The 24,399-nt window shown below is 39.6% G+C and overlaps 1 protein-coding gene across 20 annotated transcripts in view; it reads right to left on the bottom strand.

Moving 5' to 3' along the window:
* The window catches only part of LOC117400365 (leucine-rich repeat flightless-interacting protein 2-like), a 76,846-nt gene that overhangs the window by 34,240 nt on the left and 18,207 nt on the right, over positions 1 to 24,399 (bottom strand). For 7 of the 20 annotated variants that reach the window (XM_059022825.1, XM_059022836.1, XM_059022837.1 and 4 more), the window contains exons 3-4: positions 9,258 to 9,344; positions 63 to 116 (exon numbers count right to left, since the gene is read on the bottom strand). In XM_059022825.1, coding sequence (XP_058878808.1) covers positions 63 to 116; positions 9,258 to 9,344 — 141 coding nt within the window. Of the gene's footprint in view, positions 1 to 62; positions 117 to 6,488; positions 6,540 to 9,257; positions 9,345 to 24,399 lie in introns of all 20 variants that reach the window. The other 13 variants (XM_059022829.1, XM_034000208.3, XM_034000211.3 and 10 more) reach the window with 2 other exon arrangements.

Genomic DNA, 24,399 nt, shown 5'->3' with positions numbered 1-24,399 from the left:
CAGTCAAGAAATCTAAAAACAAATAGCAAATCAAAGGGAGGGGATGACAGGATGATACAAACCCGGTGGTGACGCCCACTGGACCTGTGACCATATTTAGCTTTTTCTGTATCTTCCTGGGGGTGGAAGGATGGCAAAAACAAAAAAAGCAGAAACAAATTAAAAAAAGAGGGTAGTAAACAGCAAACCAAAGAATGAAAACTATATTTTTTCAAAAGGAAATAAGATACAGCTGGAAAGTGGCATTGATTTCCCTGCATGCTTTTAATACAGCTGTTTAAATTGAAATCAAAATATGTGTTGACTGTAGACTGCCAGTACTAACGTTTTCATCTGGAAAAAACAAATACTGTACATGTGTGCAGCATTATTTTATAATTGTCTACATACAGTGCTGATAAAATGCAATGTTGATTTAACAGGCACGAGATAATTAGTAAGTGTATTGTCAATGTTTTGTTTTCAGTTTCCTTACCATGCAATGTACACCACAACTTAACACACACATTCAACCTTTTAATTCAAAGGACAAGCAACGAATCAACCATGCTAAAGGTCAAGTGTGGCTGATAAACAACCATAAGCAGAATATTAATATCACACATCCCATGCCAAGGCTGTATACCAAATTAGAGCAATCAAAATCAATACGATCTACATTACATTCACTGTATGGCGTATACTGTAGTTGCATGCAGTATTTTGTAGACAGACAATATAACTCAAATTATATAAACTAAAAATCAATTTCTATTAAAGAATAGCACTCCAATGTTGAGAACTATCCTTCTTCCAGATAGCTAAAGTACCTGGAAAACTGCTGAACAAAACTTCCCAGAATATATCTGGCTTTCATGAAAGGTCAAAGGTGGTAGGACCCAAGGATGTTCTTCAATGAATCCACTGTTTCACTGAATGCAAGACCAAAATAATAATAATCTCATATCGTGGCTTCTATTCCATTCAACTGTTGCGCATTATGGTGTACACAAATAGTGAACTGTGCAAGCCTGAGGAAACCTGTAGTTTGCTTTGAAGTTCTGGGATGTTAGTATACTTCTTATTTTGATTGGTTAAGGTGCACACTCTTGGTAACAGATGTGTGTGATACATAACAGATATGGTTGACATGAAAAGAATACTGCTGTGTGCCCCTATTTGCAGTATATTATACCATTTTCAATTATACAATGCTATAACATTTTTGGTAACCACTGTAGATGTAATCTGCAGTTTTCACCATTTTTATATAAGCAGTTGCTTCCCAACATAACCTCAAATGTTAATTTACAGTGGGGCTCCCTGTGTGTACCTAGAGGTCATCACATTGATGAAGGCACTAGCAAAAATATATCTGTCTTCTTAGTTTCTTAGAGGTTTTACCTTTCCCATAAAATCCTACTTGGTATGATCTAGTTACCAAGTGCTTGGAATACACTGAGAAGACCAATAGTTATGATATTTTGATATTTGTTCTCAAAACCACTGCGATTTGGCTGCCCAGTCTCACCACTTTAAGTGCACAATTTCAATCTTATTAAAAACCGGAACACGGAATTAAAAAAAATAAGAATTCTACTACCCATATTTGACTTCCTTCAGTTTGTGCAGCAGTTATAATCTAATTTCTGTCCACACCAAGATTTACATATACGATGATTTCCATTACACGAGAGTAGATGTTAAAACTTCATGCTGATTTGAACTCGGCTCTCGCCAAGATAAGCACCAACTAAGACGTAGCTTTACAGTAAACTAATGTGATCCATATGTGTCTCCATCCATTTACGTTTCCTTCCATATGATGATGTAGATATCCTTCTGTCTGGTGTTAATGGCTGAAGTGTAATGCTGGCTCCAGGGATCAGCTTATTTTGCCTCCCTGGCGCATCAGCACACACAACAGCTGCGATGCTGGCTCCGGGGATCAACCAAAGTGCGGCCTCCCCAGCGCATCAGCATGACAACCGTCTGGATTGAGCTAAGTAGGGTACATCTCTGGGGTTTTCAAGTGGGCACCTTCCATCCTCAGTGTTTCGTCGACTAGCCCACGACACCTCAAGAGGGCTCGACGGTGATTCTGGCGTCCCAGCATCACCCCCCTCCGTCCCCCACTCAACTCAGCCCAGCTTACTTACCTGTCCCCAGCCAGAATCTTTCCGTCTCAACCACAGCCAGTTGCTGCTCCTCTCTGCTGCTTCAGATAAGTTCTTCACTGTGCGACGCAACTCTTGGCCACTGAATCCGACGTCTCTGAGAAACCGGGTTGTAGAGTGTGCCACAAATCCTCGACAACCCACTTCCACTGGGTAAACCCGAACTCTCCATCCTCGCTGTTCCGCTTCAGTGGCTAGTTGAGCATACCGCAGTTTCTTCCTCTCATACGCCTCATCTACAGCATCCTCCCATGGCACTGTTAACTCTACCAGGTGAACAAGGCGTGCTGATCCAGACCACAAGACAATATCTGGTCGAAGGTTAGTGGTGGCAATCTCAGGTGGAAAAATAAGCCGTTGACCAACATCTGCCAGCATATTCCAGTCTCTAGCAGCTTCCAGTTGTCCTGGGCGAGGATTGGTTTTAACACCTTTTCTTGGTGGTTGCTCTCCTGGGCGGAGGAATGTTGTCTTTTGTGTGTAATGTTTTGATGGAACAGGTGGCAACTTATTGGTCATGTTGCGCTTGTCTTCCAATGCTAAGGCCAAACATCGCAGCACCTGGTCATGGCGCCAAGTAAACCGTCCTTGGCTAAGAGCCACCTTACATCCTGTCAAAATGTGCCTTAATGTTGCAGGTGATGAACACAAAGGACATGAGGGATCCTCTCCTACCCAGAGGTTTAGGTTCTGTGGTGATGGGAGAACATCATATGTTGACCTGATGAGGAAACTGATCCTGCTCTGTTCCATTGACCATAGGTCTTGCCAGCCAATCTTGCGTTGTTCCACACTCTCCCATCTCATCCATTCTCCCTGTTTGGCCTGGGAAATGGCCTTTATACACCTCATCCTCTCCTCCTGCTTTTGCACCTCGTTGACTACCAGATTTCTCCTTTGAGCTGGGGCCGCCTTGTGCCATGTAGGAGGAGTTGAACTGAAACCAAGACCCCCTCTTCCATGCTGAACTTGCCCCATGATATCACCAATTCGAAGGGCAGCCTTTGCATCTTCCACAGCTTTCTTTGCCGCCCACTTTCTTCCAGTTTTCAACACAGGTGCTGCCTCCCTTACGCATTTATCGCGTGACTCTACTAATGTCATTTCCAGTCTGACCTTGGCGCACTTAAACTCCTCGGTTAGAGCAGAGACTGGTAGCTGCAGTATTCCTTTACCATAAAGTCCCACTCTGCTGAGGCAGCGTGGAACTCCCAACCATTTCCTGATGTATGAACTGATTAAAGCTTCCAGCTTCTCTACTGTTGTCAAAGAAACCTCGTACACAGTCAGTGGCCACAGCAACCTCGGCAGTAGACCAAACTGAAAGCACCAGAGTTTTAGTTTACCTGGTAGAGCGCAGCTGTCTATGCTCTTCAACCCTTCCACTGCTTGTTGTCTAACTTCTCCCACACGAACTGTGTCCTTTAGATCCCCGTCGTACCATCTCCCAAGACTCTTCACTGGCTTCTCAGACACTGTTGGTATTGCCTCACCATTAATGAAGAATGTTTTATCTACTACTTTGCCTTTAATTATAGAGATGCTCCTTGATTTAGTGGGCTTGAATTGCATTCGTGCCCATTCAATGTTATTGGTTAATTTGCCCAATAATCGATTAGTGCAGGCTACTGTTGTAGTCATGGTTGTCATGTCATCCATGTATGCTCGAATTGGTGGTAGTCGCATTCCAGAAGCCAAGCGCTCTCCTCCTACTACCCATTTTGATGCCCTAATGATTACTTCCATTGCCATGGTAAAAGCCAGTGGAGAAATGGTGCATCCTGCCATTATTCCAACCTCTAGGCATTGCCATGTAGTGCTGAATTCTGAAGTTGAAAAACTGAATTGCAAATCTCCAAAATAGGCTTTCACTAAATTTGTTATTGTCATCGGTACACTGAAAAAATCAAATGCTGCCCAAAGTAGTTCATGTGGCACTGAACCATATGCATTAGCCAAATCCAGGAATGTCACATGGAGCTCCTTCCTCTCCTTTTTAGCTGATTGAATTTGTTGCCAGATCACATTGATGTGTTCTAAGCAACCTGGGAAACCTGGAATGCCCGCTTTTTGTATTGAAGTGTCAATGAAGCAGTTCTTTAATAGGTAAGCTGACAATCTCTGAGCAATAATGCTGAAGAAAATCTTGCCTTCTACGTTTAATAGGGAAATGGGACGAAACTGACTGATGCTTGTAGAATCTTTTTCTTTAGGTATAAAGACTCCACCTGCTCGGCGCCATGCTCTTGGTACAACCTGTTTTTCCCATGCCACTTTCATCAATTTCCACAGAATTCGTAGAACTCCTGAAGCACTCTTGTACACTCTGTACGGAACTCCATTAGGCCCTGGAGATGATGAAGCCCTTGCTTTTTTCACAGCTTGCTCTATTTCTTTCCACTTAGGTGCACAGTCCTCCATTTGGTATTCTGGTGGATTGATAGGTGGGATGTCTGACGGAATTGACATAGGCTCCTGCCTTTTTGAATCTGTATGTGTTTCCTCCAAATATCTCTCCAGCTCAACCTTAGATGCTTTTAGTGTGCCATTCTTCTCACTGGTGAATAACTTCTTTACAAATTTGAATGGGTCTTTATAAAAGTTAGCTCTCGCACGCTCCTTCTTTTTGTAGCGTTTCCGTAGGCGCTCAGCTCTGCGCAATGTTGCAAGCTTATCTTTTATGACCTTTTGTAAGAGATTGAGTCCCCCTTTCTGACTTTGTTCTGCTCTTCTCCATTGGTTCCTCAGCTGTCTCCTTTCTCTAACTAAGCGTTCAATCTCCTGCTGCCGTCTAGACTTTCCAGGAATAGTTTGTACTTTTTCCTTCCTTTTTTCAACTCCAAACCTCTCACTTCCATATGCGTAGATGATGTCCCCAAATTTATCCAGCTTCTTTTCAACTGTTCCACTTAATCTTTCCAATGCAACGCAGAGATCTGTGTTTACTGTGTCCCATGCAGTTTTCTCACAAGCTCTTGGCCATTTAACTCCAGGCTTGTGCCCGTTGAGGTTCTTTTCTCTCTTATGCTGGTTTGTCTGACCGGGTTCACAAGGATCATTAGGTTCATCACTAACTGTGTCCATGCAAGTCCTCCTCACATCTATGACAGGGGTGCTGATATCCTGCGAACTGTGGTTTGCTTCCTGTCGCTGGATTTCATTCGACTGACTTGACTGACTTCGTAAGAAGTACTGATCAATGCGAGGCCCTTGTCCCTTCTCCCTCAAGCATTTCATTCTCCCTTGATGAATCTTCAAACCCCTGACCGTTGTCGCCTTGCTCCAGCCGCAGACACAAACCTGGAGTTCCATGTCTTTGTTAACTGCAGATCTTGAACTAGTCTTTTGTGAAGTACTCTCCATACTCATATCCGTTTCCGTTCCTAAGTCGTTAACCGTGTTGTCCAACGTTGAGTCATCTTCCGCCCCCGCTCTCGCAGACTCTAGGGGTATTTTTCTCTTAAATTTCTTAGAAGCCTTGGGCGGGTGTCTCCAGCATCCTGTAAACACAGAGCTGGATACTGCCGACAAGGGTAGCTAACCCTTACCAGCCCCAATGGGGTCTCTTTCCTCCTGTCAGCTGTCTCTCCAGGCTGTCACAAGGTCTTTCCCTTGTTGCCAGCTGCACTATTCACAGCAGTCACTGGACGTATCCAGATCTTCATGATTTCCATTACACGAGAGTAGATGTTAAAACTTCATGCTGATTTGAACTCGGCTCTCGCCAAGATAAGCACCAACTAAGACGTACAAAAAGGCTGCAGCGCCTCAAAACATCTGACGAAAAATGTGAAATACAATTTTCTTAAAAGAAAATAATAAGTTACAGTAATAGTAGCTCAAATATTAATTTCTTACATGTGTACTACAGTCTAAAGCTATATAATCCTTGGTATAAATTATACAATTTCTTTATGAAAACCATACAGTAGATACACTTATCCAGATGGTTATTTCATTTTACAAAGAAACAAATTCAATTCAAATTCACAAATCAATTCATTTTCAAATTCACAAATTAGACTAGACCAGCATTTATCATCAATCACTGCAAATCCTTTGTTATTTAAGCTTTTAATTCCTGGTATGAAAATGCAGCTGAAATGCAACTTAGTTCAGTAAGAACATGTCAGTGCCTATTCAAATGCAGTTGTAGGTGCCAAGATACTAATGTAGTTACGGTATTTGACTTCAATAACAATATCCAAACCTGTTTCATCTTGCAAAGTGATCACTAATGTTAATGAAATTCTGCACACCCATTCTGTATTGTGTATGAGTAAGTGATTAGCATCGTGCATTTCAACAGGCAGACAGTACTCCTCTGCATACCATCCATTGATTGATTTGTCCCCATTTTCTATCGGATGAACGGCGAGAATGCTACATAAAAGGAAAGGAAAGGAAAGGAAGATTCACAGAGAACATAGAAATTAGTGCCAGCCAAAGCCCAAACAGTATTTTCAAAAATAAGAAAATAAAAATATAAAAGTGGAAAAAAGAATAGCCTGCATAAAGTGAACTTAAAAACAAAAAAAAAATGTGCACAACAGTAAATCAAAGTACTGGGTGTTCTTTACTATGAACAAAACACATGTACAGAATCTTTGTAGTATACTGTCCTAAGGCTGTAAACCTCTAAAGTAGTCAGTGTGGTGTGGGAGTCACAGAAGTTGGCATGATCTACTGAAACACCTGATGCAACAAAAAGTCCAGTTCAGCTAGTAAGAAATAAAAGTAATATGATTTGGTAAGAACAACACAGTGCAGTAGGGCAGTTTAATGTTCTGATATCATCCAATTCCAGGAATAAATACATTGTTTGAAACATCACTTTTTTCCCACTTTTTTAACACAGACTTGTGGCTGAACATTGCCCATCAGTCCACTGGTGGTTTTATTTTCAGCAGGCTAAAATTTAAATTTACAATACCTGGGTGGTGCAGGTATACTGCACCACCCAGAATCTGCTTAGAGCAGGCCGTCCTCCCAAATTGAGCAGCTGGGTAATGGCTGAGATGGAAGAAACTGTCCATGTGTCAACAATAGCTCAGGTACTCCATAAATCTGGTCTGTATGGAAGAGTGGCAAGAAGGAAGCCATTTCTAAAAAAGCCCATGTAAAATCCCGCTTGGAATTTGCAAAAAGGCTTGTGGGAGGCTCTGAAAAGATGTGGCAAAAGATTCTATGGTCCGATGAAATAAAAATGGAACTATTTGGCTAAAATGCAAAGCGTTATGTCTGGCGCAAACCCAACACAGCTTGTCAGGGTAGAGAGCAAAATGGATGTAGCTAAATACAGGCAAACCCTTGAGGAAAACCTGCTTCAGTCTGCAAAAGACCTAAGACTGGGACAGAGATTCACCTTTCAGCAGGACAATGACCACAAGCAAACAGCCAAAGCTACACTGGAGTGGCTTAAAAACAAGAAAGTGAATGTGCTAGAGTGGCCCAGTCAAAGCCCGGACTTGATTCCGATTGAGAATCTGTGGCAAGACTTGAAGATTGCTGTCCACCAACAATCCCCATCCAACTTTACAGAGCTTGAACAATTTTGCCAAGAAGAATGGGTGAATATTGCATGATCCAGATGTGCAAACCTGGTAGAGACTTACCCCAAAAGACTCACAGCTGTAATTGCTGCCAAAGGTGGTTCTACTAAGTTTTGACTCAGGGGGGTGAATACTTATCTAACAAAGACATTTCAGTTTTTTTTTATTTTTCATTAACTGTTGTTTCACAATAATAATTCTCATGCCTCTTCAAAGTGTTCAGTAGGTTGTGTAAATCAAAGGAAAAAAACATCCAATTTAAATGCATGAAGATTTCAGGTTGTAACACAACAAACTGTGAAAATGTCCAAGGGGGGTGAATACTTACTATAGGCACTGTATACAGCATATCTACTGTACAGTATAGTTTGTTCCTTACAAGAACCATATATCATTCTAGCCATACTACTGTATGTAAGCCAACTGACCAAGTGTCTTTTTGGGCTTTATTAGTACAAGGCAGTCACGTCTTGTAAAAAAAAAAATCTGATACTGCCCATGCAGAGGACAACAATTAGACTCTGGACATGGGGAAGAATTGTGGTCCTTTAGCACAGCCCCTTCAAGTTTGGGCTGTCGGAGTAAAGTATCTACCAAAAGTACAGAAAGCAATCAAAAATCATACCCAGCTAATAAAGAAATTCATAACCTTACACTGTATAAACAATGCTTTGACATCTAGACTTGCTGACCTATAATGACAGCACTTTGGCTCAGTCTCAGTAGTATCAAAGCAAAAAAAAAAAGCTTTCATGAATATTATTCAATATTTTAATATTAGTTTAATTAATAGTTTAAAGTAATAATTTTTTTATTTCGGCACTCAGAAGCTAAGAGGTTTTTTTTTTCAGATAAAATGCTAAACAACATCTTCTCATTAACTATTATAAGGATCCAAAAAGTACTTTGCTTCAGCAGTAGTTTTAGATTTGTGGTATATTTCCAATTCAATTCCTTTTTCACTGTGCATCTTGGTATTTTCCTGTACATCAATCAAGGACACCAGGACTTAGACAGGAGACTTTCTTACAGCACCTTTCCTTTTTATATGTTATATTCCCAGATTACTGAGGATAAATAAGTATTTTCAAATGAGTTTACTGTTCAGGTAAAAAGACCAACACACAGTCCTAATAACAGAACTGTAGTTTAGTGTTTAAGTGTAGTGACAAAAAATGAAATACAGGTTAAAAAAGAAAGAAAAAAAGCTTTAGTTGTCGAGTTTACATACCACAACTCACTGTTTTCTCATTCTAGGCTTACTGTTTTCTTATCAAAATGTATTTCTGAAACATTCTTAGGTTTGTGGTTGTTTCAAGTGATATATAGTAACCATTTTTTATTTCCATTTCATGCTTTCTCGCTGGTTTGAAAGGAAAGTGAGGTATTTGTTTACTGTTGTCATAGGAACAACTGCCAGATCAGCCAGGAAGATAGCAAGGAGGTAAAATAGGTACTGTAGAAAGCCACCCAATCTCAATGGTCACAAAAAACACACTTAAACTGAGGAGGTTCATTTTGACACTGCTTGCCTGTTTAATGACACTACCTCTTTCTGCTGCCGCTCCAATTCTCTCATTCGGATATCCCGTGCCTCCGCTCTTGCAGCCCGTTTAGCAGCTAGTCTTGCCTCGGCCTGTATAAAATAAAGAAGATCTACATTAATGAATGGACAAACTGTACCTCTATGAAAATGAATTTAGAACTGGGAAATTATCGTAGAGGTGTCTGTTACTTACAACATTTTACATGTTGGGGCTGTATAATTTCAGATTTCAGAGTTAAAGGCAAATTAAGTGATTTTGGTGGACATCCTGAGCATGTTTTGTTCACTATAGTGTGAAGGTCAGTTTTATTTTTTCCATTAAAAAAAAAAAACAAATCTTCCTTGCTCATATTTTGTAACAGATATTCATGTGACAAAAGCATGAGTTACTGTATTTGCGTTACAATATTGGTACAGCAAATGTCATGTACAGTATTATTAGTAGGATGTTTTGAAAAAAATATAGATGTTGTATGTTAGATTTTACAGATCTATATTTGATTTTCCTGGTTTATATTGGTTATCATCGGGTTTACTTGCACCACTGCAAATGCTAATGCAGCAACTTATCATAACTGTATATAAAAAAGATACAATATTATATCTAGAGTATAAATACACTGACACTATTACTGAATAAAGGTCATCATTCAATACATAAGTTATTTTAATAATGGAAGTTGGCTGGCATCAAGCATACTGATAACAAAAAGTCAACAACAATATTCACAGACATATGGAATCCAAGCAAGTTATTAGTTCAACTCTTTATGCAACAGATGTTTCGCAGTGCACAGCTTATGGAGGAGACTGTGATTAATAAATGCTCCTCACACAAAATCTACCAATTTTAGTGCCAAGAGTTTGTTCAAAAGGGATAACAATTAAAATCAGGCACAATTTAACTCAAAGTGCACAGGAGACCAGGGCAACACACTACAGCTGGTAGCATTTATTAGACTAAGGAACATTATTTATTTTCCAGTTACAGCTAAGATCTAATTAACAACCCTAATTATTTAATCAAAGGAGGTTATTATCATAACCCTGGTTCCCTGAAATAGGAATGTAACCATTAACGTATTGGTATTTACCTTGTATAGACCCAAAACTTGAATAAGATATATCAAAGCGACTCAGCAAGCCTGTGATGCAGTCGTAGCCTGACAGGACCCCTGCCATTCCACACAGTGCCCCAGCCCAAGCTGAACGCGTCTGTGGTGACGACCTCCCTTCTGGTGGCACTGCCCAGCGGTATGCCTAGAAGTAGATGGGCTGGCCGTTTCTACCAAGAGTGCCTTCAGAACAATGGTGGGACACTGTCAATAGGCGGTCGTGGTTCAACGTAGGCTGAAAAACCCTGCTGTTGAACCAGGCCTGCAAAGGGGCGCAGGAGACCCAATGGAAGAGTTTAAGAAGCTGGTACCATCAAGCCCAGAAGTTTCTGGAAGGTCCAGATAACTGAGCACTCTGATGCCTTTGAGTCTCAATGGGGCCAAGATAGCTTCCATACACTCGAGAAAGCATAGGGAGCTAGGGTGAGGCCAAATGGAAAGATACGGAACTTGTACGCTGTTCCCTGAAAGGTAAACCGCAGGTACTTCCTGTGCGCTGGTTTTGTGGGGTTGTGGAAATAGGTGTCTTTGAGGTCCACCGTGGTGAACTAGTCACCTAGCCTGATTGACTGCAACAGCTGTTGGATCATCAACATTTTGAACCTCCTTAGGCTCAGCTACACGTTGACCAGTCTGAGGCCACCATCCCGCTTGGGCACTAGGAAGTACCTGGAGTAGAACCCTTCCTCCAACTGCATGGGGGTTTATCATGTGAATAGCCCGTTTTTGCAGCAAAGCTGCTACCTCCTGAGACACCACAGCAGAGTCTTGTGGGTCTGTGACTGATGTAGTCACGCCCCGAAAGGGGGGACGGGACAGTGCTTTAATTGCAGAGAATAGACGGTCTGAACGGTAGTAAGCACCCAGATGTCCGTGGTGCATTGACGCCAATACTCCAGATGGCCCCCTGAAAAGGGGCCCTGGGCCTGTGGCCAGGGCTGCAGCTCAGCTTGTGGATTGGCCTGCAGCTTCTGTATCTGTGCAGGGCGGCGGAACCTATTAAAGCCTCCGCAGCGAGCAGCCGTGGGCCGGTTTCAAGCAGCACCTCTAACAGAGGTTGAAGGGGAAGAGCGCTGAGCAGAAGTAATGGACGGAAAGCGCTCCATAGAGCTGCGGGAAAGCCGCTTCAAGCATGCGCTTAGAGAAAGGTGCACAAAACTTGCAGAAGCTGTGATTAGCTAGTGACTCCTTGGTGTGCTCTGGTCCCAAGGACGGTACTGGGTAGGTACCGGTTCAGTAACTTTAGCACTGGGTTGATACGGTACCGGGTTGGTTCAGTCACTTTAGCACCGGGTCGGTACGGGTACGGTCGGACGGACGGTGCAGGGACCAGTGTGGTAACCTTGGTCCTGGTTCGCCGGTGACCTCGGTACCGGTACAGGTCCGCCGGTTTTTCAGGCACCGCGGGCGGTAATGTACAGGGATGCCAACCTGTACAAGCCACTGGCAAGACCTCTCAGTCAGTACCACACAAGAGACTGAGGGAAGCCTACATGTTACAATGGTGCTAACAGCCTTCATAATGGTGATGCTAAAGCTGTCACCAAAATGGCAGCAAGATACTGTGGAAGAGATTGCAAGCAATCACAACCGAAGCAAGTATCTTAGTCCTGCACAGTGTTGCTGAGCACAGTAGCTCCTCTCCTGAGCTATAGCACCATGTTGCAGACATGCCTTGTGTAGTCTCTGTAAAAAAAAAAAAAACAGAAAACACACAAAAGAAATAACTCAACAAATACATAATTTATACAATTAGACAAATAATATTAAACGTCATGATTGTGACACAGGCTCGTGGAGCAGCTTTGGTATATCTTATTCAGGTTTCGGGTCTCTACAAGGTACATACCCATACGATAATGGTTACATTTCGTACTTGAAAAGCAACTACATTTTCTGCTACAGAATGCATTAAAAATCATTATCATGTTCTACTGTAATTATTTAATGTACATATTTAATTGAACATGAAGTTATGGCTCTGCATTTGTATGTAATTCACACAACTTCCCCTGTGCTATTTACTTTGTGCTTGGTTGAGGCAATCATAAAGGCCTATATTCTTAAATATAAATATATCAACAGCATAAACATTTTAAGCACTTTACCTTGTGTGCAATATATCTGGTTTAAGATCCAACACAACTATAATTTAAAAGTATATGCACAGTATGTGCCAAATCTACAAAACCTTGAAACCACAAATATGTGGGAACAAAATATTTCAACAAATTGTATACATCTGTCTTGTAGAGATCCAAAACTGTTGCCAAGCCAAGTATAACTTCTGGGCATTATTATTCACTTCATGTCCTAACTAAAGAAGCAAAACACTTAACTGCTCAACTCCAGCAACAGTGGATGATAACTAATTGAAACTTGCTGAAACCAAATATAAATTCCACTACTAAAACACTGCATAGCTTATCTGATTAATGACCTAACCTAACCTAAATCATATAATATTAATGCACGTATAGCTTTTGGGAGCACACAGCCTAAGCAGTTTATCCTGTGGTGCTATGGTTTCTATTTCTGACAACCATTACTGGGCTGGGGCGCTCCAGTGTGTATAGCCCAGTGGAACATTATGATCAGTGGTGTGCAATTTGTGAAAACACTCCTTGTCCAAGGGAAAAAATGCTAGAATAATCCTACTTGTCCTTCTTAAAAAATCTACCTGCCCCCTCACCGTCTCACAAATAGAATATTACTTTTAGGATTTTGCTTTTATTAAACAAATGAACACAATAAATTAGTGATTAATAATATTTTTTGCTTCATGAAATCAGATAAAGAAAATGCGATTCAGTACAAACATACTTGCCAAAACTGAGCCCATCTAATTTTTGTGCAGGGAAAATAAAAAATAAAAAATTAAACTAAAAAGATTAAAACTACGTCACGCACCAGGCCAATAGAGATACCTTGCATTATAGATGCAGCATTTCAGTATCTTAGGTTTTGGTTTCGATTACCGTTTATACCATGATTTTAAAGCGCAGCATTACTGGAGAAGATACTAAATTGCTTTACATAATGAAGAATGCTTACCGACCCTATATATATGGATTTGAACCGGGGACCTTCTGGTTACAAGCCCGTTTCTTTAACCACTGGACCACACAGCCTCCTACTTAATTGATACCGTCTTCACATTATGCACCCATTAATTAATTTGGTGTAAAATCAAAACCAGACACAGTATTTATAAAATTCTTTCTGATCCTACTTGCTGAGAGTTGTGGCTACCACTGATACTTTTACAGTTTTTAGGTAGGAGATCACTAAATTACACTTGCGGAGACATTTCTAAAGAAAAATGAATTTGAGTACATTAAAACTTCTTTTTTTACATTTAAAAGTAGGTAATCGCAGGGTATATTTGATCATAGAGTGAAAACGTGATTCTCTTATTAATCTTCCGATTCTCAGCTGTTTAGAAAGGTATAATATGGTATACTTTTGGTGGATATTTGTCCTGATACACAAGCTGAAAGTCACATTATGTCAGTCAGACCTCAAACAGGTAGAATGTTCACTGAAGACGAAGGGTTAAAGGATTGGTTTCTAAACTACATTACCCAGAGGAACGCCGATAACGCTTGTTTAATACGTTTTGCCCACTGGATAAAGAGAAATAATTTTGTTTTGTGGGTGTTGCGTGAAGCCAATCTAGCTTTACAAACGTACTGCCAACCACCTGCTTAAGTAGCTTTTTAAAAAATAAATACATTGCTACAACATTACATATAAAAGTTTAGGTTTTGTAATTTTTTAATTATGTTAAATATTCTTCCTACAGCTAGCAGTCAATTTTCTGGGCTCCTACTGTAGACAAAGGCAATGTAATAGTATTATTGCATTAAGTGAAATATGCTTGTTACTGTGTGTGACTGAGGGTTTGTGAATTAAAAGGATATGTGTATTTGTGTACTCTATATGTTTGCTATGAGGTTTAGACTTTTTTTAATTCATTTTTTAATTTTCATTTGTATGTGCGAGTTCAGGACCTTTTTTGACTACCTAGAAATCTACGGGAGTTTTTCTAACAGAACATTGTGACAAAAGAAGAAAAAAAGTACTTGTCTGACGGGCAAAGTATAAAGCTAAAACTTATTGTCCCTCACATAAATCGTGTTGTCCCGGGCGTCGGGCGATATGAACTGCACACCCCTAATGATACATCTTAACTGTGTAGTACAGTAGCTTCTTTCAGTGCTGCACCAACAAAATGTTTATATACACAAGAGTTAGTCAGATCTTCAGTACATAGAGATAGTATGTCCAGTTTTACTAAACAGCACCTGGACATAATGTGCCAGCACTATAGCTATTGTTGTTGGGGGTTTTGCTCTTTAAAAAGGTAGAATTATTTTCATCTGGTCGCATATCCTTTTATGGATGTTAAAGATCCAGTGGCACTCAGATTCCTGATAACACAGACAAGAGTCACAAAGACTGTGGGGGGGGGGGGGGGGGTCTCTTTGGAAACAAGAACAGCAGTGTAATACAATTGCTCAGATAAGTAAATAAACATGTAATAAGTAAATAAACTAATTTCATAGTTTTGTTAATAATACTAGTCTCCTATAAATAACAAAACAAAAATAACAAAAGCCGATCATTATTTCTAGTACAGTAGTACAGTCCTGCACCCAGCTCTGTGCTTCAGAAATATACTATTTAAAATGATCAGCAGCCACTAATTGGAGTGCCTGGTAAATAAATGGTCCCACTCCCATAGCTGCATAAGCAACTTCTTATAATAAAAAGATACAGACTCTGTCTAGACTTACTCATGGTGCTAGAACTGTGATGAGTTTGGAATAGATTTATTAGGGCCTGATTGTTCAATTTCTTTGCACCTTGTCACTCTAAGTGTGGGTTTTTAACCATGCACAGTATTGCAGTTAAAAGATTGTGACAAGGTGGCTGAGTGAGAATAGGTGCAGTGGTGATGCAGTGCGGTAATTAAACAGACAGAGCCTTGTAATCCAGTTTGGAAAAGTGAGGTTTATTTTTATTCCAGGTCTGGTGACCAAAACAATAATTCCACCAGCTATACACAACCATGTGTACTGCACGGGGTAAACAACAACGGGATTGCAGTCCCAACTAATAAACACAATATCTGACCCACAATAATACATACACGGTCCCCAGTCCTGGGTGTGTGCAGTAGTGCTCGTGGTGGGTGATACAAGTTAATTAGTGAATGTTGGTGAAGTGCCGTTCCGGCTTAGTGCTGGCCCTCGGCGAGAGCTCCGGAACTGTGCTAGCTGTCTGGTAACGCACAAGACAAGACAAGACAAGACAATTACCAGACAAAACAAACAAAACACTAACTGTACTTTTCTGATTAGGAACGGGTCTCTCACAGTCCTTCTCAGTTTAATTACACAAACCATAAGCGAAGGAACAGATTGCGATTCTCCGCCCCCTTTTATGCCGTCACACATGACCCCTTGGTAAACGAGTGCAACCGCCTCTCCAATCTGCCGCTGCCACGTCATTTCCCTTCCGGGTCAATGCGTTCTTGCAACGAAATCTCACCTTCATCCAGACTGGCCGACTTCCCGACCCTGGGAAAGAACGGTCAGACCAGCGCGTCCAAAGAACTCTGTTCTCGCTGCTTAGTGCCCTCACAGATCGAGAGGGAGATTTACAACCAAGAATCATTGTATTTCTGTCACAAAGATATAAAAAGTTTGAAACCGTTCTAGACTGTTGTAAAACTTGGAAATTCAAAAATGTTTTGACAGCACCCACCACTGTGAGGCCACCATCTTTGTTCAAACTTGAAGCTGTTATGACCCCCCAAAACATGAAGACCACATATTTCTTTGCTGCAATCCTCCGCTAACCAGGTCTTTCGCTGTCTTGAGAACAGGCTGGCAAGAGAAAACTCCCTGTGGATCAGCTGAAGAAATTCCAAGAGAGGCCTATTTAAAAATACTGCAAAGGTTCTGTGGGGACACAGCTTCAGCTGTTGCGACTAGACCTTTTATTCAGTATGTATTTTTATTATTGTAAAACTTTTATTGCTGTGTTTCACTGCAGAGCCGCCAAGCTAAAAAAAAAAATCTGCAAAAGCTGCGCAAAGGTGTAAAATATCCAAATTACCTAGTGGTTACATTGCTTATATGGGTTATTATTAAAACTGCACACAATAATAAAAAGGAATTTACTCATAATTTAACTATATTTGTAGAAATTACTAATTTCTACAGCATCTACCTCACTTCTTGTGCATAATATTACTGTGTGTGTGTTTGTTAAAATGTACAGAGTGCACTGTAATGAAAATCTGGGTTTATTTATGAACACTAGCATATGTATTAATGGTGTCAATTAAAATAATCAAACAGATAAAAAAAATAAAAAATACACTCATGTGTGCAACTGTCATTAGTTACCAATGGAATGAAAACTATGGTGCAGCAACTTCCACTTCATTCAGCCTTTGCCTCAATACAGTTAAAGCCTACAGAATCCATTCTAAGAAGATATTGTTCCCCTGTTCAATATCAGGACTAACCACTCATGGTGCATTCCATCATGTCGAGCTGGGAACTCACAAACACTGCACTGAACTAATCAGCAGCATTACACTGTGTAAACAGCTCACAAACCACCTCCAACCTACAGCAGCAGCAGTAGTAGTACTAAAATAAAAGTAATACATTTAGTCAAGTCTTTGTTAATGTCTTGATTGTGTGTTTTAAAGTTGCAGATTTTACAGCCTGTATGCATTATCGCAGCGACAATAAAGGCAACTTAAAATGAATTAGTTTCATCAATAAAATACATATGTTAAACTTCTGAACACTACAGTACAACAGTTACTGTAACTTTCTTTAATCAATGCAGTATTTGTTATGCCACTTTAAAACTGATCATGTTGGAGTCCTTTATCATAACATTATTAGATATAGTAACTGATGGTGTGATAAAAAAAACGGAGCTACTATATTTGATATGAAATTAAGCATGTAAATTCTGCAATTGTGGCTTGTGGAGACTTTACCCTAAAGAGTACTGTATTGTAGCAGGAATGCAAGTCTCTGATTTTGGAGGAGCATACTAATAAATCAACATGGTAAAAGGAGACCATTTTCACATTTCTATTCCCTGCACCTTAGATCTACAATTCATTAATCTGTAATCGTTTCCCCTCTTTCAAGCATTTACTGTGTCACGTGAAATGGAAAAAGAGAGGCTGTCTCATTTCTCCAACCTGAAGACTGATTAGTGCACTGCCTATAAATAAGACAGCACAGTATAAATAAAACAGTCCATTTCTGTTACAGTAGGTCTCAATTGCACTTTTCTTAGGGTCACTAATCATACAGTACCATATTTCTAAATTAACAACACTTTCCAGATTACATCAGTCACCAGTCAGTTATGCAAATCAGCTATTCCTCAATTATATCTGGGATTGCTACTAACCACAAATAAATTAGCCAGCAAAATTCAGCACTTTCATTTATGAGTAATTAAAAAGCTATTTTATTATTTTGCGGAGCTACATGTATAACATTACATAAATACATTTTTGATTAATAAAACAAAAAATATTTTACTCGAAGTAAAGATACAAGTAATAGTCTCTTCAAATGCAAAACAAATCTAAGCAAACTGAAGTCTTTCAGATTGTGTTCTGAACAACAGCAACAATAAAATCCTTCTATTTTATTTTCCAGTTTTATAGAAGCTGAGGGATTGCTTCCCCTGCTGTGAATCTAAACTAATTAAATTAGATGCGAGTTGGCACTTGCTGACATGTCGAGGCACAGTCTACACTTAAGCCTATCTAAAATGTAAGAATTCCGCCATGCATCTCTATGCTAAACATAGCAAGGCAGCTGAACTCTATGACCTCTACAACCTGATAAAGTGCATCTTGAAATGGTTCCTTTTTTTTTTAATTAACTGTTTTAAGGACCTGCTCTAAAGTACTCTAAAGGTCTGTTTTTTAAACTAAGTGCAAAGAGAAATTCTGTGTGTGTTTTTTTAATCACATTAGAAAGCCACCTAAAAGAAAGTTTTCTGCACTTAATGTTTTTGCTTGTTTTTGTTTTACTTTTGGGTTTTAAATAGAATCAGATTTTACAACACACACATTTTGCCATATAGAAATACTAAAGTACATGAGGGATTAAGCCAGTAACTGTTTCTTTTTTAAAACCAGCTTTTGGACAAAACATAAACTACACATTGTTTGGTAAAACACAATACTCAGATCCAAGGTATGTGTTTTAAAATTGCTTTGGAGCTCTTTATTGTAGATGTAAAATAAATAAACAAACAAAAGCTTAATTTGCTGGGGCTCCCGAGTGGCGCATCCGGGAAAGGCGCTCCGCGTGGAGTGCAGGATGCGCGCTACAGCTTAGAGATCGCCGGTTAGAGTCCAGGCTATTCCACTGCTGACCGCGGACGGGAGCATAGGTCGGCCAGAGCGTCCTCAGCTCACCGCGCACCAGCAACCCCTGTAGACTGGCCGGGCGCCTGCGGGCTTGCCTATAAGCTGCCCAGAGCTGCGTTGTCCTCCGACGCTGTAGCTCTGAGCTGGCAGCATAGCAGAGGACACTGTGTGTTCGTCTTCGCCGCTCCCGGGTCAGCGCAGGGGTGGTAGCGGTGGGCTGAGCCTAAATACAATTGGGCATTTCAAATTGGGAGAAAAACAGGGTAAAAATGAATTGTTGACTACTAAATTTAAAAAAAAAAGAAATTATAAAAAACTTAAATTTGCTTTAACTGTTGGTAGCAATGACTTTTTCAAATTATGTTGTTCGCGTACAACCAAAAACTCAACATTTCAAACTTGGATGATGTGGGTTGCTCCTTACTAACAAAGAACCCCCATCTCAGACCTATCTACAGTTTTCTGACCTTTGCACAGTATATTCTTAGCCTGATGGTTTTATCTGGAGCAGGGTACAGTACCTGTAAGTATTTTAGTGCACACTTCCACTATCTCTGGAAGCCTGCAAACATGTTTCTCTTGATTTTGTTCTGGGACTAGGGTGGGGTTCTTTAGACATTGATTGATTTATGTGATTTCAATTTATACATGACTGTTTACACTAGGGATGGGCATGTGCAAATGTTTATTCGAATAAATTGTTTAGAAAATTGTTAATTGTTTAGAAAGTTACTAAATCATATAATCTATCTTGTACTGCATAACAAATACATGGTCTGAACAGACCCATTAACCACACTAAGTCTGCTAATGCAGCCCAACATATTACTATAAATACATATTAAATAAATCATTAAATTATTTCTATGGTTTTAAATTACTCAAGCTCAAAAAAACAGGTGTTCTTAAAAGTACAGGATGATACCAACACTGTAGCTATGGGTAACGGAGGTGGTTGGAATGCACCATTGCACATATTAAAACTATATGTAATCGTTAAACAGATTTTTTGCCTTAAGGGACAGAACACCAATTACAATTCTAAAACAAATAAGAACTTTAGGACTTACAAGCCCCCAAATTAATATCTGAGTTTTTAATTTATTTTTTGACAGCTTTAATTGGTGTTTTTCCTTTCTGAAAAATGTGTGCTAATGACGATTTGGTATAATCATCTATTAAAATCTACCCCAATGTTGTTAAATCAGTGAAAATACTGTAAAGACTCCCACTATAGCAATTACGGTAGTGGTGAAATTGTAAGAAATGAAAGCCAGATGTTCACTCTGTCTTTCAGCACAAACTTCCTGCAGATGGCAATTTTATTATCGGATAGTGTGACTCAGAAAGAAAGCCACTTGTTAACTGCTGTCCTTGCGCTAGATGCACAGCAGTTTGACAAGGGCATACCTTTTTAAAAACTACCTAGCAATTGGCTGATGACAGCCCTGGTAGGAGTATTTTTGGGTTAATTTCACTTAAACCGTTATGCAATACTGTGCCAGCAAAACTGCAGGACTTGCTGCTATACAGTTTGCTTATTGTTGTGACTTGAACAGTTCAATAACACAGTGCTGTAGAATAGCTGAGGAATAAAGCATTCAATATTCATGTAGATCTGGGGTGTAAAACATTAATCTGCGTAATAATATTGTTAATATTGGAGAGTATTTAGATCTTGGGTATTTTGAGATATGTGAAGGGCATATCTCAAAATACTGCTCATCCAGCTTTTTAATAGCCTACTGATTAATGATAAAGTGCAAACAGTATGGAAAAACAAACAAAAACAGTTATAGTACAGTATTCCACTATAGCAGCTTGAACCTGAGCTATTTACTGTGTACACAGCACAATGCTGTCCAGCTGTTCTTCACATTGCTTCCTCTTAATCCTAATAAAAAGTGTTTGGCTTTGAACTAAAGCTAATTTCGTAAACAGCCACTGCAGCAAAGGCTAATTAAAGTCTTCAGCTCTCACAGGGAAACACAGGCTCCAGAGTTACCTCCCTTCACCCAACATACTGTACAGTGTCTGCTGCTGACTTTTAGTGTTCACATCCAGGATATAAAGTGCTAGTGCCAAGTTCAGGACAGACAGCACCCAGATCTCAGGTTGAAGGTGTCAGACTTTGGACACAGTTTCCCATGGTGATAGAATGGGCATAAGGGGAAGATGACAGAATACATGTACAACTGTATGAACCTGTACTGTATAAGACTCCAACACTAGTTAATTTTCAAAGAGATGTGTGCATGCATTTCTTCTGCGTATGTCTAACCACCCCAGGGTTACTGTAAAACCATAGTGTATAGGTAACAAGCTCAGGGGTGTCTTATTAAACACCTTGTAAAACCAGGAATGGCTCAAACCACTATTCCTAAAGAAGATTCTGCAAAACAAACAAAATTCAACAGGTACAGGAAAGCCCCTAAATAATGCTACTGTAAGGTAAATAGTTAAGTCTTAAAAATACACTCCTGACCAAACAGCTTGCGCAGACATTGTAAGACACCAATTTACTACATACTGTACAGTAACTACAAAAACCCCAGCTGGCCCAGTTCTGTCAAGGCATCCAGGGGCCCGCCACACACCTTCCACTACCGAGATATGTTTTCCCTGCTGCTTACTAACACCAGGTTCTCTTTTCATCTGACCACCAATAGCGGATGACAGCTGACTCGTCTTCACAGAACTGGCACTCTGCACCTGTTAGTTTTGTCTAGCAGTGTGACCTGCTCGGCAATGTGTTTCAGCAAACCCAAACAGCTGATCCCTCTGTTTCCAATTCTATCTATAGAACTCCAAATGCACGCTGACCTCCTCAAGTAGTCTGCTGAGTCCAAGTCCCAACTGGACGATCTCCCACTCCACTCAGAAACAGCAGACTAAGCTTGCACTTAATATGCAAACATTGCTGTACAGTATATAGCTTTATTGACTGAAGCGTACAGTATATGGGGTACTGTATTTTAAGAGGACAGGATCACATTCTGTCATTGTGCAGTGTTCAGTTTCCAAATCAAATGCCTTATTGTCAGGGTACAATTCATCTTAAGAGAAAACTTTACTACACTGAACCACGCTCAGAAACTTCTGCAACTAACAAGATTTCCCCTTTAGAAATGACAGTTCTTCATAACTGCAGAAGACCCAAGACCCTTTAGAAGCTGTCGTTGTAGACTGCTTTGTAGATATGGCAGAAGGCTCATATATTTCCATCATACCAAAGGGATGTAGATAATAATTAAAAAAAACAAAACAAACAAAAAAAAAAAAAACACAAATACAATCTTGGTTGATTTTTTGTGATTTTAAGGCTGCATTCACACTGGGTCCGTTTCAGACGGTCTTGTTTGTTTCGTTTGAAACAATGTATCAATGTGTTTGCTGTCACACTTATCTGCGAGCAAAGGGATAGAGTTCGTTTGGATGCGAACTAAAGTTAGTTTTTTTGGTCCATTTATTTTCAGGACCGAGTCCGTTTGTGTTCACAATGCAGTTCTCAAGTGAACTCTGTTTGTTTGTATGGTGTGTGAACCGGATGCTTACAATATCTTGCAAGGCATATTGAAAGATGGCAGCTATTGATGTATTGCTCCGCTAATTTAATTAATACATGTACTGAATGCCTACAGTAGGAGAATAACGCAGTTTACACAATTCTGCATGGCTGTCCTACTGTCAGCATTAAACAAAGTAATTTAAAAAGACTGAATCTATTTTACTATTTTTGTGAGTTTTCTCCAGTTCGACTTTTGGTGTCTGACCAAATTTCTGTCAGCGCTTCAGTTTCTCCCACTGTCCAGACTTCCACAGTGAAAAACTGGGATGTTTTTTTGTTGCTGAATTCACTCTGAAGATGTTAATTACAGTATATAATAACACAATAATAGTTTAAAAATTAAACATTGGGTGAATTTATTGCAGATCATAACAACTCATTATTTTCGTTAAATGTACAAAAAGTCAGATTTAAAAAATAGATCAGCTATTACCATTTAAACATGTGGTATACACATAATCAGAATGATTAAACAAATAATCCATATAATTGTTTCTTTTATTTTTGAATGGCGCTAACACACAACCTAATACATTACTCTGCTATTAGCTTGTAGAGCACATTGATGCAGTTTTGTACTAAATAAAATAAAAATAAAAACAGTAGCAAAACCCGGACGATTAACAATTTTACTGTTAATCTAAATTGACCCAGTGTGAATACACCCTAAATGAGCCCATCAGCCTGTAAACAGACTATTTAATTAAACAATCTCTAGGTTGTTTATGTTATTCTGTATACTGTCCTAAAAACCAAAACAGATGCCTAACTAAAGAGGTTACACAGCAGTTCTCCACTTCACGGCAGAATGAAGAATCCAAACATACTGATCCAGTACACTTTGATTGATTGCCACAGCTCCACAATATTCTCATTAATAGTTCTGCAGACGTTTTTTGTTACAGGAACCATTTAAAAACACTTTCACTTCCTACTTACTGGTAGATAAATTCCAAAGAATGAATTACACTACCTAAAGTTATATATAACTAGCTGAAGTACCCAGCATTGCCAGGGGAAATGCAATATTTCAATATTTCATGCGTGACAAACTGGGGAACGGTAGCCTTATGAATTCCTATAAGTTACCGATCTTGAGTGGAGTGTCGCACAATACGCTCGGACCCCTTTCCCTTTTTTAACTTTATTTTTTGGGGGGTTTTGCCATTTTTAAATTTTTGTTATTTTTTTTTTGTTTTTGCCATTTTTAAATGTTTGTTCTTATTTTATTTTACTTTTTTTTGGGGGGGGGGGTTCTTTAATTTGAGATACATGGCTACTGTAGTGATCCTGCAATGGGGTTACTAAACAAAGTACCCCAGGGGTCCAAATTTTGGATTTAAACAGCCCTCGACCTTCCCCTGGATGAAAGAGGTGGCCATGCAAAGTTTGGTTGCACTGGCTCCTGCGGGGAATGCATAAAGGAACAGACAGACAGACAAACTTTCTTCTTTATATATTAAGAAGAAGCAGATTAAGATTTCTTATTCAGTTTCACTCTGGGTATAAAATTACCTGTTTGAAGCATGTTTTTGCATTAATCTTCAAAAAGGAAAATAATTCAACTGGACACTTACAGTACTCTACTTAGAAGGTACAATTTATGTAACTGTAGCTTCTATACAGCCTCAATACAACCATACAATAAAATCATACAACTAACAGAGTTTCAAATGCTGCTGCCAGTATACTGCAAATCGTACCACAGCCTACAAAATGAACCTAGCTTAAAAACATAAAAATCCAAATACTTACCTATTTATGTTAGAACAGTATTTATACAATTTCAATTTTTCGATATATCCTTAAAACCAGTAGAGAGGTAGCGCATGCCACAAAGCACAGCTTACTGTACTGTACGATACCAAACTGGCCCATTAATTTACTCCCACCCCCCATTACTGTTGCCAGGCTACCTGCACGTCAACCTGCAATAAAGACATTTCGTGGCCCTGGAGCATCCGGCAACAATGTCAGCTTCTTGCACTTCTTTGCTTTAATGCAGACACAAGCACTTTATGTTTCTAAGGA

Source organism: Acipenser ruthenus, chromosome 4 (genome assembly GCF_902713425.1).
Source record: "Acipenser ruthenus chromosome 4, fAciRut3.2 maternal haplotype, whole genome shotgun sequence".
Lineage (NCBI taxonomy): Eukaryota > Metazoa > Chordata > Actinopteri > Acipenseriformes > Acipenseridae > Acipenser > Acipenser ruthenus.
Note: the sequence above shows the minus strand (reverse complement) of the source record. Positions and strands in the feature narration are given on the sequence as shown.